The sequence below is a fragment of the Aulostomus chinensis genome, chromosome 11 (assembly GCF_037954235.1).
Source record: "Aulostomus chinensis isolate RoL2024-O1b breed Wild chromosome 11, RoL_Achi_v1.0, whole genome shotgun sequence".
Classification (NCBI taxonomy): domain Eukaryota; kingdom Metazoa; phylum Chordata; class Actinopteri; order Syngnathiformes; family Aulostomidae; genus Aulostomus; species Aulostomus chinensis.
Window position 1 is genome coordinate 22,882,573 of NC_141330.1, and position 21,493 is coordinate 22,904,065.

The 21,493-nt window shown below is 39.3% G+C and overlaps 1 protein-coding gene across 1 annotated transcript; it reads left to right on the top strand.

Moving 5' to 3' along the window:
- LOC147253791 (zona pellucida sperm-binding protein 3-like) lies at positions 1-15,117 on the top strand. The gene is made up of 8 exons (XM_086217394.1): positions 1-506; positions 2,760-2,872; positions 5,360-5,463; positions 7,311-7,485; positions 7,575-7,683; positions 10,039-10,124; positions 12,997-13,067; positions 13,761-15,117. Exons 1-8 carry the CDS (start codon positions 45-47, stop codon positions 14,405-14,407), a joined length of 1,767 nt encoding a protein of 588 aa, XP_086073520.1. The 5' UTR covers positions 1-44; the 3' UTR covers positions 14,408-15,117.
- The last annotated feature ends 6,376 nt before the right edge of the window (positions 15,118-21,493 follow it).

Sequence of the window (21,493 nt, forward strand, 5' to 3'; positions counted from 1 at the left end):
TTCAACTCAAATCCAGAACTCCCCTGGAGGCTCCTTGTCAAGTCATGTTAGTCTTGGATAGGCTATTTTGGATACTGTGTTGCAGTCTATCCATGACGGGTCAAGTTCAGCACTTGTCTTGGTCTCAGAAGATGAATCCTGTAGTTAGAGCTGATGACAAAGCGCGCCCTTCCTTCCGTCACCTACCCATGTTCCGGCATGTACCGCAGCCATTTATAGCACAAGAGCATTTTCAGCCGCTTCCTCGTCAATGGTCGTTGCCCCCCCAATTGATTGCGCTGCTGTTACCGCCAAAAACACCACACCAGAGCATACGCGAGACAGATGCGCGTGCCGTGGAGGTGTCATGCGGTTTAGATCAAATCTCTGTTCGTGTGGATCTCTTCCAGCTGCGCGCATGGTCTGTCCCATCGCTGTTCAAACTGGGCTCATGCCAGGCCAGCAAGATCACCCCTCGCTTCCTGTATTTCCATCACAGACTGACGGAGTGCGACGGAGAGTCCCAGGTAGAGGCACCCACTATCATCTTTCCTCACTTACCGTTCGCTTTCGCTACCTCGATTAAGTTTGTTTCAGTTTGGATATCTGGGTTTGGATAGTCGCGAATGATCAGGGACCGTCTACAACTTACTTGCAAAAAATGTGAAAAGATTTTTTTCCTCAAAAGCTGCTCTGCCATGTGACACGGTGCCAAATATTATTACCAAAGAGACAAATGGGAAACACCTCTTTAATGGGATTTACAGCTTGTCTATAATTATATTCATATTTAGGGGAAAAAAACAGGGTTTTATCTCAGTAGCTCCTAATTCATGTGATGCAGTGACTCCAAAGTCAGGCCAGATAATTTACTCAAGGGACAAATGGGAAATGACTGTTATTGCGTTGTCTATAGTTATATTAATGTGGAAAATTCAGCATTTTTTTTCAATAACTCCTAGGTGATGTGACCCAGTGCATCACATTGGATGTGGATTTATATTATATTGTTGTTGTTGTTGTTGTGTTTTTTTGTTTTTTTTTTTAAATTGTGAACGCAATAAGGGGCTTCTGATGGCTGGGGTCCGTTTCACAAAGCAAGTTCTAATCCTGATCTCCGAGTTGATCTACCCTAAGATAGAAAACTCAGAATTTTCGGTTTCAGAACAGCGGATTTGAATCAGTTTGATCAACTCGGAGTAGGTTCACCTGGGGTAAAGCGCGATCACGACAACTCTAAAAAACCAGCATAAATGGAGCCCCGATTCACCGAGTCACCATGGCGACGGAGAAGCGGAGAGCTTCGTTTTTTACGTCAGTGGAGTCGGAAATCTTGATGCGATCATATGAAGAGTTCCAACACGCGTTAAAAAAGAAGTGCAACACCACTGTAGCTGCAAAAGAGAGAGAGATGGCGTGGAAGAACATTGCTGCTCGGGTCAATGCGTGAGTTTAAATGTAGTCCTTTGCAATCATGATTATCATGGAGGAAGCTGCTTACATGGTAGCGCATTAATTTATATCGTTTGGATGCAATACCGCGGGGGAGAAACGCACTTGGCAGCAACTTAAAATGAAGCATAAAAACATTATTCAAACAGGTAAGACCATCTCATGGGGTACCCCATGTTCTGCATTGTAAATTAAATATTAAGTGGCTGTTTGACTGTGTACAATAGTTGTTTTATCCCCAACATAATGCTGGTTTCATACACAAATGTCTTTTCATCGATATTCATGTTCTGTTAAATAATTAAGCCTATTTAAACAAACACAGACTTCTACTCAGCCAACAGAAAGAAGGCAGATGCCCCTAAAACGGGTGGTGGCCCAGCACCAGCCCCTCTAACAGAGGCACGGGAGCTGGCCCTAAGCCAGAGTGTAGGAAGGCCAGTGGCTGAAGGAGGTCATCCTTAGAACCCAACCCCCAAGACACTAGTGCCTTCATAAAATGTAATATGGCGCTTGAGATAGATAGATAGATAGATAGATAGATAGATAGATGACATGAGAGCATGACTACGACTTGTGATGTTGCAAATGTAAGGACGGAGGAGGTTGTGTATATAGACGATGGACTGTGATGTGAAACGGTACCAACACTGTCTTGAAATGCAAGAACGTCTGATCACCATCTCCTGACAAATACTTAATTTTCTGCGCAGCAATGCTGCACCTTCATCCACAGGATCATCAAGAAAAGGACAGGCCATGTTAGTTGAAAAACTCGCCTGCTGATGAATGAATGCGGAAATCAAATGGAGTTTGTGGCTCTGAAAGTGGGCGGAGACAGTGAGAAACTTGAGGTTCATTGACAAAAACCTGGTCCCGACCAGATTAGTTTCATAGCGTCTGTAACTTCGGTAACTGACCGAGAGCTTAAGTTACCGCTGTCTGTGAAACAGGCTCGAGTTAACCCTCTTTCTCTGGTTTGAGTGACCTCCCTTTGTGAAACGGAAAACTCAGTGTTTTCCTTATTTCAGGGTTAATAGACCCCGAGTTTTCACTAAACCTGCTTTGTGAAACGGACCCCTGGTCTTTCTCTGGTTGAAGATTAATCCTTGCTTGATCTGTCTAATGGTTAAGCATACTGCAGACTTACTGGCCGTCATTTAGTGACCTTTATCAGCAGTCATCTGCATGTTGAAACTCTTGTGGCTCTTTCATCCAAGTGTGAAGCTGCTGCATTCTTCATTCTTCAGGCAGAAGAAAATTGAAATTCCAAATTCTGCTGAATAGGAAAACACATTCACATTGAATGTCTCACACCTGTCTTTCAGGTTGTTGGTGGTCAGCTTGTGTATACCTACTATTTGTGTTATACTCCTCCTCCACAAGGCGATGTCGTCAGAATTCTACCATTTAAACTTGCTATTCACTGCCATTACGACAGGTAATTTTTGACACATCCACTTCGCTGTCGTAAAAAAGTTTGTCTCTTCCCAGTGACTGTCTTTTTATGGATTTTTATAAGTTTTAATCATTTCCATGTCCTTTCTCCAGACTGTGAGCCAGATATCTCTATGGTAGGCCACTGAAAGCAGTGTCCTTTTTTATTGCATCTCAGACATATACAGGGGCTTGAACAGGATTCATGCAGAAGGCATTCAAAAAGTGTACTCCCCATTAGGGGTGCTCCTGATTGATTGGCCATCATTGCAATCAACTAATACAAACTCTAAATAATTTTGAGATTTCAGTTGTCTCTGAAAATTGCATCTCCCTGCATTAGCAGTTTATCGAGCTGGCTGAAAGGAATAATCAACAAAAGATACTTCACACATCTAATATGAGACAGGTGTGTTAGAGCAGGGGGGGGGCTCACTGGAAAGTTACAAAAGATTTCTGTCTGTTGTCTAACATGTAAAAGCATTTTTACTTACAACATTTCAGTACTGGACCTTCATTGGGTGAACAACTTGTATGAATAGAAAGCTATAGGGTAGTGATTAAAATAAATCCTGTAGACAGTGCCTGATTTAAAAAAAAAAAAAATCAACATATTTAATAAGATCCAACAGATTTGGGGGGACCTGATCTATACTGGGGTGGCATGGTGGTGCAGTGGTTAGCACAGTCGCCTCACTTCAAGAGTTCAGAGTTCGAGTCCCGGCTCAAGCACGGGGTCTTTCTGTGTGGAGTTTGCATGTTCTCCCTGTGCCTGCGTGGGTTCTCTCTGGGTACTCCGGCTTCCTCCTGCAGTCCAAAGACATGCAAATGGGAAACAGGCTAATTGGATACTCTAAATTGACCGTAGGCGTGGCTGTGAGTGTGATTGGTTTTCTCTCTGTGTGTGATGGCCCTGCGATGGACTGGCGACCTGTCCAAGGTGAACCCTGCCTCACGGCTGAAAACTGCTGGGATAGGCTCCAGCCCCCCCCTGTGACCCTTAACAGGATAAGCAGTAGAAGATGGATGGATGGTACACCTTAATCTTTTCATCCTTTAAAGTAGAAAATGTAAAAACAATAATGACTTTATTTTTGTGAAGTTTTAATCATTTGGTAACACTCTAACTTTTTTTTAAAATAATGATATCATTTTTAGCGATGTCCCCTATACCCTTTTAGCACCAAGCCCTTGCAATACATACTAAAAACCTTATCTTAATGTCAATCCCTGAATAGTTTTTTCCTTCCTCTGATTGTGAGCATTTTTGTTTTTGCTGTAGATGAAGTGAAATTATGTTCTTAAATGCAAAATACATCACCTTCCAGGGGCACAACCAAGGAGCGCCCATGGCCTCTTGCCTTGCCTATTAACTGTTTACAGTGAATAACCATTACTTAACCATAACCATTACATGTCCTCAACAACACAGCAATGAACTTCCACCACAAGAGGGCACTGGTGTTACAGCCTTTCCAACAGATTTTATCATTAAAACCAGTCATTTCATTTTTTTTCAGTACAGTTTCAAATTGAAAGCTTGAGTTTGAGCAATATGCTGTTGGCTGCCTATTTTTTAATGAAATAACTCAACATTTTATCAACAGAATTAAATAACCTCTATTTCACAGAATACTCAAGTTTATGGTAACCCTAATTTGGATAGTTGCTTAAAATGACTTCGTATGGCAAAGCTCCAAGTAGAATATTTTTCACGCTGAGAACATTCACAGACATTCATATACCAACTTCTTGCAGGCGTGCACAAAGTCAGGCCTGGGGACAAATTCAGCCTGCCATCAGATTTGATTTGTCCTGCCAGATGTAAAAAAAATAAATTCATCATAATAGTATTTTGTTAGATAAAAAAATTTCATGTGGCGGCATGGTGGTGCAGTGGTTAGCACAGTCGCCTCACAGCAAGAGGGTTCAGAGTTCAAGTCCCGGCTCAAGCATGGGATCTTTCTGTGTGGAGTCTGCAAGTTCTCCCTGTGCCTGCGTGGGTTCTCTCTGGTACTCCAGCTTCTTCCCACCATCCAAAGACATTCAATTGGGGACTTGGCTAATTGGATACTCTAAATTGACCGTAGGTATGACTGTGAGTGTGAATGGTTGTCTGTCTACATGTGTTGGCCCTGTGATGGACTGGCGACCTGTCCAGGGTGAACCCCGCCTCTTGCCCGTAGCCGCTGGGAAGGGCTCCAGCCCCCCAGTGACCCTTAACAGGAATAAGTGGAAGATGGATGGATGGAAAAAAAATTCATATTTTAAGGTGGTCATGAAATTTTGTGCAGGATGTCAATTTGGCAAGAATGAAAAAAGGGGGGAAAAAAGGAAAGGTGCCAGAACTTTTTCTTTTTGTCTTAAGGCTCGTTATTTAGTTGGTGATTTAGACCTTAAGGAAAATGTTTGAGCATTATTGTGTAGTAATGTAAGTGTTAGTTTCAACTGTTGCACTGTTGTTGAAAAATGCACCAATCCTTTATTTCAGGTTCCATTATTCTTATCAAGTTGGCTTCCGACCTCAGGTTCTGCACACAACATTTATGAAGAATATCAGAAGTAAACCCATCTTCACCCTCACTGTCTGCAATGGTAAAATGCCTACAGTCTCAATTTATTGTTGTGGGACGACAGTGATTGTGCAAAGTTCTCAATGTGCAATGTGTAACGAGAAATTAAGTGTCAGCATATCTCGTTCAAGTGGTGCAGTCACAGACAAAGGGCAGATGTCAGTTGCAATAAGCCTTTAATGGTTGCAGTACTGCAAAATCATAGGAGCAGTTATTGCGGTTCACGCGGTTTACCTGTTTTCACTGACAGTATCACAGGTTTTTTTTTTAAAAAGTACTTTGTAATGTCGGTACTAGGAGAAACCTACCTGCTTTCACATTGATTCCCATGTAATTTTTTTGGTGGAGTTTAAGCAGATTACTAAAGATCCCCTTTTCATGTAATTTGCCTTCATGCTATCATTTCATTCCACCAATAAATAAGACATAGACGTTTCCACATTCCATAAGATCTGGGTGCACTTCGCAATCAAAAATGGAACCAATAGGAGTTATTTAGAGAAACAGGGGCCCCTATTTGAAAGCACTCCATTGTGTGTCTGTTACACATGAAAAATGCTTATTCATGCTGTCTCCTAGGTCACTGGAACTGAAAGGATAGCCATCACCAAGGCAACTGAACATGTGGGCCATTTACATTGATTAGCCTGAGACTTCAAAGGCTTAAATTTCTGCCTTTGAGTGATTCACCTGAGGCAGTATAACCTTGCATAAAACAAACGGTGTAACATTTAAGATACAACCATTTGGTACCTTTTTTGTTTGTGTATCTGACTCCTGAAGAATGACCAATATAGACCTCAAGTGTTAGTGGCTTACTGCACCAGTATCTGCCATTGGCCTGTAACTGTGCCAGACAAACCAGGAGTATGTGGTTAGAAGCAGGCCCATTGATAATTTCCAAGAGGAAAAACTTCTTGCTTGTATTAGTCAATTGGTTTTTCCAAGCTATTATATGTAGATGTCAAAATGACTGGACAAGTGTCTCCAACTAGCAAGGAGGCTCAAGGGACATGCTGACACTGAGCAGTGCACCCAAAAATATGCATACTATTTATTTACATATGTACTTTGTGTCAAATGATCTTGCATTCATACTGAGTATGCTGTTTATAGTTATGCAACTTCCACTGTGGCCTCTCTGAAGTAAAAAGATGTCACTCTCTTGCTAAATATTTGTGATAAAGTTGCCTTTTACTTTTACAGTGATGTTTTAAATGAACAACAATTAGCCACAACTATAAGTTTAACTAATTTGAAATTGAAACCATAACTTACAATAACTAGCATGCGTATCATTGAAAAGTTGACATCAAGTCAAAATGAGGTTGTACTGAGTTTGCTCAATAAACAAATTAAACTTTTTTTACTTTTCAGATCAATTTACAGTCCTCTCACATCTTTTGCTGACTTTCAAATTTAATACTTGCCATAGTTTTAGTATTTAAAAATGGATTGCCCAGCACATCTGGAAAATGTTTGAATCATCTAGAACAAGGTGAACAGACCTGTATAAAAGTAGGCATTGTAGCAGCTGATAACTACAGATAATGGAACAACTGTAAAAAAAAACATTTTTAATTTATTAAGAATTTATTTGTTTTAAATTCTGTATGTAAACAAAGAAACCCCCAAAACAATTGTACCCTTGCCAGACCTTATCGTGCCCCCTCCAAGAATACAAAACAGAATGTACTTCTGAGTCACAAAATCTGCAAACCGTAAAGTATAAGCAAAAGTGAAAACAAATGTACATATTGCAGGTTGCATGTTTCTCAGTTTTCTTAAATGTAAGTGCTGTTGGTTTTATCCTTACTACTCCCTACTCAATGTTAACATCCTCTTTCCTTCCTTGAATCTGTTTGTCAGCCCAGTGGGAACCTGTTCCTTCAGACCATTGGTTCTTTTTAGGAGAGCAGGTGTATTTTTTGGCCCAAACAGGAACCTTATTGGCTAAAGAGAGGCTTTATGTGGACTCGTGCCATGCCACAAGTTCCAAAGACCCAAACGGCATGCCCAGAGTGGATATTATTACAAACTATGGGTTTGAACACGTTTACACTCATTTATTTCAGTAATTGTTTTCTTTACTTTGCCTGTTTTGATTAATTGTGCTCTAATCTTTGATTGCAGTTGTATGACAGAAAGTCAGAGGGAGGGCAGCAGCTCCCAGTTCTGGCCAGGGGGGAGGAGCATGCTGAAATTCTCTGTGGATGCCTTTCGCATTGGGCAGGTCTCTCAAGTAAGAGAAATTTTAATTTGAATGACAATTCGGGTCCCCCAGTTTTTCACATATATAAACCTGTAGGTTTTGGCCCATCCAACCCAAATGACATAACTTGAGGCAAATCATTAGACTTTGCAACTTCCACTGTGGCCTCTCTGAAGTAAAAAGATGTCACACTCTTGCTAAATATTTGTTATAAAGTTGCCATTTACGATGATGTTTTAAATGAACAACAATTAGCCACAACTATAAGTTTAACTAATTTGAAATTGAAACCATAACTTATAATAACTTGCATGCGTATCATTGAAAAGTTGACATCAAGTCAAAATGAGGTTGTACTGAGTTTGCTCAGTAAACAAATTAAACATTTTTTTAACTTTTCAGATCAATTTAAAGTCCACTCACATCTTTTGCTGACTTTCAAATTTAATACTTGCCATAGTTTTAGTATTTAAAAATGGATTGCCAGCACATCTGGAAATTGTTTGAATCATCTAGAACAAGGTGAACAGACCTGTATAAAAGTAGGCATTGTAGCAGCTGATAACTACAGCTAATGGAACAATTGTAAAAAACATTTTTAATTTATTAAGAATTTATTTGTTTTAAATTCTGTATGTAAACAAAGAAACCCCCAAAACAATTGTACCCTTGCCAGACCTTATCGTGCCCCTTCCAAGAAGGTTTAAGTAACGTTCTTTTGCACATATGTAGCTATACTGCCCAACACACTGCAATATTTCTGATGTGTAAAACCAGAGTTCCCAAAAATACTCAACTGTGGTGAATAACAATGCACCAGGATCGAAATATGCATCGAAGCACAGATAGTATCAAGCAACTGTATTACTCAGATAATAATTCAACTCTGATCATTTTGCACAATGATACCAATGCTGCATGATAGGGTCCACAACATGAGCGAAGGTCAGCCTGTATTTGCAGTGTCAGACTCACTGACCTAGGGGCCATCCATACAGCAATGAGTTTAGGAGTTGTTGTTTTTTTTTTAAATTTTAATGTATGGGTTTTTCGTCCACCCAGAACTGCTGTTTTGGGAGTCAGAATACAATAATTTTTTAAATAAGGTCCCAAAGTGAACAAATCTGAAGAAACAGCTTGCATTATGAACTGGACTTTGCATTGCTGCATTACATCTTCTATAAACTGGACTTTGCATTGCTGTATTACTTTTCTATAACGGGACTTTGTGTTGCTGCATTACTTTTTCTATGTATATAGATATATAAGATATATATCTGTGAGCAATGACAATAAAGATCTATTCATCTATTCCAGTGTTTACATCCTATGTGCATCTTTTCTGAGATGATGACAACATATCCCCACATCTTCCTCAACATGCATCAGCTAACCCAGCCAGAAACAGCATTAATTGTGGATTATAGTGACACATTCATGTTGCAGAAGCTACTGGGCTTTTTTGGGCTTTAACAGCAAAATCTTCTGCTCCTCTACTAACACTGTAAGTAACAAGTCAATATGGAGAACAGCATACGCCACGTGCTCTCAGATTGCACGAGTTATACGCATGCTCCATGTCTTCTCTGTTTTGGGTGTATTCCTGTGGCAGCATTACAGCACCACTTACAGGCCTGACATACACACTACAGTGTTGTAGTGGTTTTGTGAGGGCACAAACGTTTCTTTAGAAGATTCTGTGCTCATGGAAAATCTTGTTAAAACAAGATTGTTTTTGTCTCTGTGTGGGCAAGGCCCTTGTCACACTTAATTCACATTGTGTAATCAAGCCTGAGATGGTCATGAAAATAAGTCTCAGTCATCCAGGTTATGGTACTGTATCTCTTACGTGCTGTGTTGTAGTCAAATTGACTGTCAGTTTCTTGAAGACATTTCACATCTCCTCCAAGAGGTTTCTTCAGTTTTTTGTGGGTGTGACCCTCTACAATATTGTTGGTTGTATAGTTGTTGTAATGTCATGTGAGAATGCGAGTGAGGCAAGAAAAAGCCCTTTGAAATTGAGACAAATATTATTCATCTGAACTCTACACACAGCATATTAGACTCGTTAACACATTAGTAGTCCTTCCTCTCTTCACTCTCTTGAAAGCAGACAAATCATTGCTTATCTGCTTTACATTAAAGAGCACGTAAACATGTGTTCAGCTGTCTCTTTGGCTCAATTAGAGGCCGCTGGAAGCTCTCACAACAGTAAACACATTAGCTTTATGACACAGTCCCTTAATTGCTCCTCTCAGTGCAACAGAGAAAGTGTTCTGAAGTTCTTTCAGTCAATTAAGTTTTTTATTGCACAAGATTTGAGATACTACAGTATTGTTGAGCATCATGGATTTTTACATTTTGATTTTTTTTTTGTATGTTTAGGTGCTCTATCTCCACTGTTCAATGTCAGTTGGTGTCGCCACTTCCCACACCTCAAAGTCCTGCAGCTACAGCAAGGCTACTGGCAGGTAAGCACATAATGTTATTAAATAACTTTCTGTGCAAGTATATATTATTGTATGAGAGCTGTTAAGTTGTCACAATTTTGTCTTTGGCATATAATTACGACATTTTGCTGTGGCTTTCAGCAGTCACACATTAACGAGCAAAGTGCATAGAATAAGCAGCACATTTTCTGTAGCTATGCAAACAGTATGCCTCAAACGATGGTTTGCAGCTCTTACACAATTATACAATGCCTGGCCAAAAAAAGTCACCACCAAAAAAAAAAAGTCACACACTCTAATATTTCGTTGGACCGCCTTTAGCTTTGATTATGGTACACCTTTGCTGTGGCATTGTTTCAATAAGCTTCTGCAATGTCACAAGATTTATTTCCATTATTCCATACATTTTTCACCAAGATCTTGTATCGTTGATGGTAGAGACTGACTGGGATGTGTTGGAGAATGCTTTGCACAGCAAAGATTCTCAATGGGGTTAAGGTCTAGACTCTGTGTTGGCCAATCCATAGGTGAAAATGATGTCTCATGCTCCCTCAGCCACTCTTTCACAATTTGAGCCCAATGAATCCTGGCATTGTCATCTTGGAATGTGCCCTTGCCATCAGGGCAGAAAAAACTATTGATGGAATAACCTGGTCATTCAGTATATTCAGGTAGTCAGCTGACCTCATTCTTTGAGCTCATACTGTTGTTGAACTTTGACCTGACCAACTGCAGCAAACCCTATCATAGCACTGCCCACACAGACTTGTACAGTAGGCACTAAGCATGACGGGCGTATCACTTCATTTACCTCTCTTCTTACCCTGATGCGCCCATCACTCTTGAACAGGGTAAATATGAGTCCAATATTTATGATCCCTGGCAAATTGAAGCTTTTTTTCCCCCAGTTACCCTCACTTATTGGTGGTTTTCTTAAGGCTACATAGCTGTTCAGTCCCAATCCCTTGAGTTCCCTTCACATTGTGCCTGTAGAAATGCTCTTACTGCTCTCTTAAAAATTAATATGGTTGACAATAAGTTTGGGTATCATTCGAAATATTTTGATTTCTTTGACATTTTGTTACATTTTTGTCCTTCTCTATACAAATTCTGATACTGAACTTCAAGTGTCTCTCAATTCACCATACTCATCTGATACCAGTGCATTAAAAAAAAAAATCTAGGTTTAATATAATCTTTAAGAGCTGTAAACTACTAACCCTGTATTGATGTGGTAAATCACTATACATTTGTAAAGCAAATACAGAGGATGAATGCCATTGAGCTTTTTATTATCTAGTTCAGTCATACCTGAGAGAACGCAGATCCTGGAATAAATAATATTCCCTTGAGCACACTGTTGGTGCAGCCACAGTTAAGAAAAATGAATCATTTTTGTACTGTTTTTAATTCTAATTTTTACCACTGTAGTGCAACAACAACTTCAAAGATAAAGACATGATAAGAACAAAGGAATGAATGAGTTCCTTTCCTAAAAGCTGTCTTTGTAGTATTCACTAAATTTTTTGAAACCTGTTCTGTAAATGAACTGTTTTATATAGCACCTTTCTACCTTAGTGGCACTCAAAACACTTTACAGTGTCATCTCATTCACCGACTAGACAACTACTTGCTAGACAACCACTCTACCTCTGAGCCATGCTGCCTCTGTTTCCACCGTAGTTCATTTGCCTTGTTGAACTCATCATGTTTTTGGTGGGATGCGTCTTCAAATGCTTGACAAGACTGCTGGTACTGAGCCTCCTAAAGGTCGGTGCCACCCCTTTAAACTAAAACCTTTAACACTGTACATGTCACTGTTTTACTGGTGGGATGTTGTCATGGCTGACTTTTGTTGCTTTAAAAGAGTGATGTGTAGCTGCTGGAAATGACTGATTTCATGGCATTAAGGAAGCAGTGATCTCTAGTAGTGTAGGCTAACAAGACGGCAAATGCTAGTTGCTTCTTCTTCCCAACACCAGGGAAGTGATTTGCAGGAAAGGAAAAAGGAGTCACTTTGTTTGGATATGTATTATCAAAAATGTGGTATATAGATGGTTTACACAAACAGGACAAATCTCATACTTATTTTCTGGTATTCAGGGCTTTTCCAAATTCAGGTATCAGAAAAACTCTAGTTTCTTTTCAATTCTTACCCATTGAGAATGGCACCAGTTCCAAAAACAGTTCCTTTCTTTTTAGAAATGGGAAATACCAAACAAAGAAAATTGGCATCATTGATTAAAAAATAAGCCTTGTTATCTGTTTCTCTCTCTTGGTTATAGTCTATTTGCTATTTGTAACATGATCCCACAAGGGTATGCAGGCGGCAACTAAGACATGTAGGTGTTCCGTTCCACTTGGCTTGGATCTTGAGCTCGAACAGTTACTTACCAATAATAAACTTTAACTGTGCACCTACAGGCCCATATAGGGTGGTGTCACATAAGTATTTCAAACCATAGCAGAGAACTTCACTTTGCTTACAGACTTTGAACACATCACTATTCCTTCTATACATTGGTGAAAACCCTGCTGTCTCTGTTTCTATCTCTACAAATCCACATGCAGACCTGTTGCCACACCTGTACTTGCAACTATCATGTTCCTTTACAGTAACTATGTAGTACTTTAGGTACCATAGAAAAATGGGTATGGCCATGTTTTCAGAATTTTCCCATGGATTTGGTGCTGAAGTATTGGGGGTTGTGCTATCACTTCACTGCTATAATTATAGCTATAACATTGCAGCTGATTTCATACATAATATCAACTACTTGAACAAAGTTGTACGACAAAAAAGATGTACCAGCCTGTTGAGGCACTTGTATATTGTCTCTTTTACTTTAAACTTATGCTGTATTGACACAACTGCTATGGTCTTTGTGTGCAGGTGGGAGGAGTTGGAAGCACCACCTTCAGTATGCTCCTGCTGTGATTCAATATGCGGCAGCATCCAGGAATGTAAGTTCTGTAAATGTGATTACGGTAGACTTTATTCTACTGCTACCAATTATAGCTTTACAGCTGTTAGAGGTCAGATCAAACAGCTGGAGAGCATGTATATTTTATATTGAGATTTTACATTCTTCTAATGAGAAAAAACTAAAATTTTTCCTTAAAAATGGAGCGGAAGGAGATTTAGTCCAATATGAGGGACACAGATCAAACAACAGTGTTCTTTTTACAAACTCAGTTCTGTTCTTTTAAACCAAGAGAAGTCTCTGGCCTAGGGGAAATTGTGTTTTTTGTCTGCCTGATGGGAGGTTTAAGTTTGACCCAACCCAGATGTGGAAGCATGCTTTAGGCATCTACAGTCCTAAATCTCTAGTCCTGGCTTGGGCGCGGGATCTTTCTGTGTGGAGTTTGCATGTTCTCCCTGTGCCTGCATGGGTTCTCTTCGGGTACTTCCTCCCACAGTCCAAAGACATGCAAATGGGGACTAGGCTAACTGGATACTCTAAATTTACCATAGGTATGCCTGTGAGTGTGAATGGTTGTTTGTCTATATATGTTACTCAGCACTGCACTGTCATCAGGCACCAGCATTGCCACCCCAAGTTTGACATTAATTAGATGATTGTTGTTGATTTCAATCAGGCCAGAGACATAATTGGAAATTGTTTTTTTGCAGTGCTGTCTTTTTTTTTCCCTCAGCTATGAAGAACACAGTAAGCAGTCCTGGCTGGCACACTCAACAAAAGGGTGATGCAAAACCAAGGGTGGAGCCAACTTCTTTTCAAGCAGAGGAGGGAAGAGCATTGTTGGATCAAGAGGAAAATATTGGAGTTAGAGTGGACAAGCACTTTGAAAATATTAGCCAATCCCTGTGTCTTGTGGAAAAGTGCTATGATTTGACAGAAAAGACCAGTTCAGAGGAAAATGAGATTTTTCAGGCCAGGAATTGGGTATCTAATTTGAAAAAGGGTTCTGTGAGAGGTTTATCCATCAACACCTCTCTTGATGCTTTAAGTGATGGTTTTATCACTACAATGAATTCCAGCTTTGGTAGCAATCATGGTTCCGCTGAAAAAATTTCAGCAGCTGGAATTGCCACCTTTGAACCCACCATAACTCCCTATGTTAGAGCTGTACCCAATGCCACTGATGTCCATGACAGTCTAGACAGTAGTCTAGGGACTTTATCAGGGAGACATTTTGTTAGCAGTAACTTTGAAATAAGTGCTCCTGACTTTCTCGATGGTCAAGAGAAAAGATTGGGTTCAAAAAATTTGGACGCTGTTCTATGGTCAGAACATTTCAAGTCCACTAATGAATCGGGCAAGACTGAAATTGGCAAATAACTAACAAGGAGTGGGATAAGAGTTTGATATTAATCAGCCAACTGAGTCGAAATAAAAATATTTCAACTTGGAACACATCCTTTTTAAGTGGCTTGAGGGGTTTTTGCCTTTTTCACTTGGACTGTCAGAGGTTTGGAAACTGAAATTGCTTTATTATACCAGTGCAACCTACTAAAACCACCTGATAACAGTTCAAAAATATTTGAAGTTTTAAATATATGGTAATGAGACTAATCAAAAGGTAATAATGTATGTTGTGGGCTGTTGAACTAAGTGGGTTGGTTGTTTAATTGTTTTGGTCTGGTGGTACTGCAAATATGATTAACAGGAAGGGAGCTTTACAAGACACAGACCTCAGGTCAAGTAGTAGTTAAGGGTCATAGTGGAGGCATGATCTGAAACTTGTATGCCGAGAGAAAGACACAGATATTGACGAGCACTCCATATGATCAGGCTTTTATTGCGATTGATTAAAACTGATGGCAAGAATGCTCTAGATTTTTGATAAAGCAGAAAGGTCCCCACACATCTGTAATGAAAGATTAGAATGAGAGCTTTTCAATTATTCCTACTGACCATCAGTTAAAGATCATTGTAACTCCTGAAAATGTAGTTCTTGTCATGAAACTTGGTGTGCACCTGGCTGTATCTTTGCTAATGTGGATCGGTAATAAACCCCTGACATAGTCCTTGGCTATATTTTGCCTAATTCCATTTATCTGTATAGCGTCAATGATATGCAGAATGGCAACTATTGCCGCTTTCTTTGCCAATGAATGTGGTGTTGAATGAAACATTTGCAAAAGGGAGAATGATGTGGATTCAGTGTTTATGTGCTGTGAAACATGCCACAGAAAGGTTAAAAAGAGTTGAGTCAATTCCACTGTAATTAAAGGGCTTGAATACTCCTGAGAAACACTTAGATGGTACACAAACCACAGGGCCTCGAACATTATTCTTCATACTAACAGCAACATTGTCACAAGCATACTTCTCAGAAAATATTGAAGCTGACTATTACGGTAATGTTTAAAAGAAAACTTTACTTGCATGAGAGGAATCCAAGCACTTTGCAAATTGAACCTAGTGCTAGTGAATGTGATGCAAGTTGGGCCTCATGCCAAATTTTAAAGATAGAGCAAATCCTCATGTCATATAAATACAACAAATTTTTACCTAGGTTTTCAACACCTGTTCGGAATGTTATAGTTACATTTATAACTTTTTCATTTTGGCTGATAATTGAAATGCTTTCAATGAACTATTTATCCGCATATTTAAACTGTGAAAACTTTTGTTCAAAATAGACAAACTGCAACCAGGATTTAAAAAAATCATGTTTTTCATTCTGCGCAATAGTGTGCAACATCACCAGTGATGTAGACGGGTTTAGAGGGACGTGACTGGGGCCAGTTTCAAGTCAACACTTGCCAAGATACACACCTATTTTGACTGTAACATATTTATTTTACGTTCTTTTGGGTTATCAAAAGAATTTGAATGTTTTCTATTTTGCACAACTCTGTGCCACAGCACCACCTATTGACCAATTGGCACCAAAGTTTTCATGTTCAGTATTACATCTACAATAGCTGAATGAACTTTCATGTCTATGGTGTGTTTGTTGTTATGTTTTGACTGTTGAAAAGATAAGCAACACCTCCATTTTTAGCTGCAATGTGCAGCAAGTAGATCGAAGCGAAGTAAAATCTGGTCAACTGGACGTAAGTTTATCTTGAAGACGTTTCACCTCTCATCCGAGAGGCTTCTTCAGTTCTAGTGAAGAGTGTGGAAAGTCCAGCTTATAAACCTGTGTGGGAGTGGTCAGTGCTATTGTGGTGGAAACAGCCCACCCGAGACTCACCTGGCCTCCCCAAACGACAGTCGTTGTGCGGTGTCAGGAACGGCTGATGCCAGCACAGCCCATTAGCATCTGAGTGGTCGGTGAAACTCCCTAACAACCACCCCTGAAACTCCCTGACACCTTTCACCATCGAGGGACTAAAGAGCAAGCTAGATCACCTTAATCAAGAGTTAACGCCATTTTTGCCACCCGCCATCTTGGACAAGGTCACCTCCTTCGTTGGGACAGCCCAACTATCTCAACATTAGAAGAGCAAGGAGAGGCAGAAAAGGAAATTCGCGCGCCTCCAGTCTCGCCTCGACCGGGAATGAGAAGCAGAAGGCCCAACCCCAGCGGACTCACAGGACAGGTGGATAAGGAACTTATCCAACAGGGAGCTCACCAGTCCTGAGAAACGCGTCCTTGCCAAAGGAATGAACTTTGCTGTCACCCCGAAACATCTCCCGACGGTGGACCTCATCACTGCCACAGAATCCGCCATCAAGAAGAACAACCTCTCCACCACAGAAGCAGATGAACTACGACTCAAGGTCACAGCGGCCCTCTCCGAAGCAAAGGTCCCCTCTGCCAACCTCTCGGTCAAGGAAAGGAAGGCCTTGAATGCACTGAGCAAAGATGAGAACATCACCATCCTTCCGGCTGACAAAGGAAGATGCACGGTGGTCCTTGACACAACTGACTACCAGGACAAGATCACATTTCAAGCATCTTTATGCAACAATACAGGAGTATTTAATATCTTTTCATTTGACCTTGATGCCTCTTAGATTCGCTGCCCAAACCCGTAGGTGCTAGTTAGTTGGATGGCCACCAGGGTCCTGTGAGTACCAAATGTGCCACCTGCTATCCTCCCTCAGAGAAGCTCACATCTCACTTAATATATCAGCGCAAATGTCATCCCAAACCAGCTCACATGTCCTATGTTAAACACAACAAACAATTGAATCAGCGCAAACCTCTGCAATATTCTACTCAGTTTGTTCATATATCTTTATATTTCCTTTGTAGTGGTATTGCTTCACACTCCAGGAACAGTAGCCACTCACTTGAGTTTTTCTCTTATTTCTTTGCTGCCTTCCCTCCTATATCGACAATGGCCTTTTTCTAAACATTAGTTTTAATTGTGAAAGCAGCCTTTAACAGCACAGCCATGCATCCTGCAATTTTGTTGGGCAACTCTGTGGCTATGTGGAATTTTAACAGCTCCAAATGGTAACATTAGCAAACAACTGAGTGCTGGTAAACATATGTGATATTATTGAGCTGAGCCATGTTTTGTCACTAGTACATGATGTTACTCTGTCTGATGCCTTCCAACAGAAATGGAAAAAAAGTGCATGAGAAAAGCTTTATTTTTAAATTTAATAAATACAGTAAGGTTATAAGTGTGACCACTGACAGTAGAAGAGAGATTTATCACCTCATCTGCGTATTTCAACTCACATCACAATCAACTTTCTATCCTAAATGTTGCTGCCTTGTCATGCTGTTTGTCTTTGAGACAATGTTTATCTCATCGAGGTTTGTCCCTTCATGACATACTTAACATTCTGGAAAACAAACACAGTGCTATCTTTCCCATCATCTTGCCCCTCCACCTTTTGAAAGCTCCCATGCACTGGCAAAAATATCAATTTTCTATACCGCTTATCTGTTCAGGGTCATGGAGGGGCTGGGTCCTATCCCAGCTGACATTTGGCAAGAGGCGGAGTACATCCTGGACAGGTTACCAGTCCATCACAAGGCCATCAGGGGCAATTAGGGGCACAGCATCTTGCTCAAGGATACTTCGACATGGTCACTGGGGGAAGTGAAGATAAAAACAAACCCATCGGTTGCTAGACGGCCACTCTACCTCTAAGCCATGCTGCACTGCTGGCAAAACTAAAAATAAGACAAGTCCCGAACAGTATTATATATTTTTTTTATATTTAATGAATATTCAAAAAGCATAACCCATCCCTATTTACTTCTTATATCTGTGGATATGCCGTGTGAACAGTGTAGATGCCTCGTTAACAGATGAACAGGTTTCTCATGAAAGCAAAGAATTCTATCAGATTTCTCACATAATGGGGAAGAGCCTTTGAACTAAAACAGAGTAAAATCATTCCAACACTAAATTTTAAATTTCAGATCATTTTCTTATTCCACAGAATTGAAACAAATGACACATTCCTCAGTTTTTATAATTTCACATCAATAATTTAGATAATGATCAAATTCGAAAAAAAGTTGTGTTTCATGTAATAATATCAAAAGATATAATCATGCTGAGCTAGTAAAAGAAAATATAACTAAAAGGAAAAGATAAAGGCAGAATTGTTTTTATTCAGGTAGTCAAGGGCATGAGGCAAGGTTTCAATCTGATGAGGGGCAGGCAAGCTAATAAGAAACATATTCCTGTCCCAATTTTTGTCTATCCTTAGCTAATCATTTGAATCTTTTGTCCTGCATTTTATAATATGCATACATTAAAATACATATATTTTATACATTCTATAGGATTTACTTTAGGACCAAGCACAAGGAAGCATGTAGCTCCATCCCATTTGAATCTGCAATTGCCTCTAGTTTAGCTTGACTTAACTAATAATGCCCCAGGTCCAATAGCATAATAAAAAGTTTATGCTCATCAATTAAAAGGAGTTGGGACAAAGGTATTTCACCTCATGTATGACTCATGTACAGCACCCAAATTACAGAAAACTTCAGACAGGTGTCTTTCTATTTGTATATCCCCAGTCATACAAGACAGTCATAAAAGTCTTAGATTGTAAGGCCCCAAACTCATTTGTAATGTATCCGTATGTGATGGAGCACTAGCTGTTACAAGTCAAACTATTACTACTTATTTGTTTGATGGATTCATTATTCTCATTTTCATTGATCAGGCAATCAACAGAAATGATGAATTCTGTAGTCTCCATTGAGCAGTAAGGATAACACAGAGGCATGTCTCGATGAGATTTTTTTAATCAACTCACCTTATCATGACAAACGTCTGAAATGAAAGAATTTATTCAATTTAAAATACAGGATTAGGATCAACTGCTCTGAAGTGGCAAAGAGGACCTACAGCATATCTAAATCAATCCACAGAAATTGTGAACAGGAATCAAAGTCAAGTTTAAGCATGACACAATAACCAAAGTATTTTTTTGTTCCCAAGCCTGAGATTCTTTTGAAATACAAGTAAGGAAAGAACCTCATTAGGACCACATTTTGCCTTTAATGTCGAACGCAATCCATCTCTGACGGCAACTTCTCTCCCTCGAAAATGAATGAAAATAAACTAATGTCCCTGTTATTTCCAAATAAGTTAATATGACCAGTCATTAAATCATCTTTCCCTTTTTACATACAACAAAATATGTATTGTATTGTATAAAATATGACAAAGGGAGGGAAGGATTTTAACTTTTCTTAAAAGAGGAGAGTGTCAGGTTTATAGAAGAAACAATTGCATTGAATCCCACTCATAGACACTAATGGGCTTTACAGTCTCCAGAGGCACTGAAATACTGTGCTACACACACACACACACACACACACACACACACACACACACACACACACACACACACACACACACACACACACACACCCCAATATTCCTTTCATGCTGTCATGTCAAAACCTCATTCAACTGAAATACAAACTTTTAAGGGGAGGAATGTCGGGCAAATGCGAATTTGATGTGTTGTCAATAGCAAAACGTAGCCTGTCATTGGTCCAAAATGCTGTGTAATTGGGTCTACATAACAATTTCAAAAGCTTCAAGTCAGGAGCAGAAGTACTTAAATCATTTACGTGAGTAAATGTACCCAAAGCCATAAAACTCCATTACCAGAAAACTACTACATTTAAAAGTAATGTATCAATGGCTAACCTAATTTCAAGTAACAAAGTTACTTGCTTTGCAGGAAATCATACGCATTTTCATACAGTAGAATACTCACACTGAAGCATCAAATGAGCAAAATAACATGTTGTACCTGCTAGAGGTGGAAAAATTTAAGACTGATTCATATGTGTACAGCAAAGTTATAGTGTTTTGTCCAGTAGTTCCCAACCCAAGAGTCAATTTCATCAAAGGTTAAAAGACAAATCTGAAAGGTTAAGACATTAGTTGAAAAACCATAAAACAGGCACACAAGCCTGTTTTAGAATTTTTACCAATCTTTGCTTAAACACTGATAATGTAACTAAAGATAGATATCAAATTGGCGTGGTGGAGCAGAAAATACAATGAAGTATTACAAGATACATCACATAGTTCAATTTTACAATACTCAGATAAAATTTTGCGGGAATTGAAATTTACCAAAGTAAATTTACTTGGCTATTTTATTTTGAGACTAAAGTTCCAAAGTGACTGAGGAGAACTAAGAAATCCTTCGCTTGCAAAAAGTGAAACTAAAAGAAGTGCAGCTAATAGTCAACAAATAAATTGCGATCTAGAATAGAAAAGCTGGTGCTAAACTGCTATGCTACCCTGAAAAGTTGAATAATATGAAAATCAAATGAAATATGTAGAACAAATAGTATAATTACAAAGAAATACTTTAGAAATACGTAGTATCAGTCGTAAGTAGTGCAATAGTTGGAAAGACTTGTTAATACAAATGGAACTAAAGTTGGACTAATCTGAAAATGTTTACCAGATGTGGAATATTGAGGGGGCAATAAATATGACTGGAAAAAATTGGGCCATATGATAAACTAGAAATTGCCAGTAGGGAGCTGTGATAGAGTGAGAATTGAAGAGACAGATATTTGGGTAAACCTTACAGGAGAGGATGAATGCATCTGAATTACTTGACAATGCAGAGTTTATCAAATGATATCATCATAGCAGAGCAGCAGAACAATCATCTCTATTACCAACTGGATGAGTGACGCCATCTCATGACAGTTATCATTACATCATAAAAACTAAGCTATCTAGAGAGAGGAAACAGCACTGGCTTCAAATTTGTTGTAAGGAAGTGGTGGAAATGTGTTGTAAACTTTTTATTCTTTAATTTACAATTGGGATGTGTGGATGGCAGGTATCCATCAACAGCCCCCACAATTAACCACAGATAATGGATGTTAACATAACATGTTATTCGTAAGGAAAGTATATTGCATTTTCTGAAATTCAAACTTACGTAATAATGTACAAGGCTACTATAAAGAAGGCACTGAGTCAGAGATGTACTTAATTAAAAAGCGTC

Excerpts from the sequence above, each read along its gene's own strand:
- LOC147253791 (XM_086217394.1), top strand. The coding sequence starts at position 45 with ATGTTAGTCTTGGATAGGCTATTTTGGATACTGTGTTGCAGTCTATCC. Across the intron at positions 5,464-7,310 it reads CACCCTCACTGTCTGCAATG|CCCAGTGGGAACCTGTTCCT; the intron begins GTAAAATGCCTA and ends TCTGTTTGTCAG. Across the intron at positions 7,486-7,574 it reads GATATTATTACAAACTATGG|TTGTATGACAGAAAGTCAGA; the intron begins GTTTGAACACGT and ends CTTTGATTGCAG.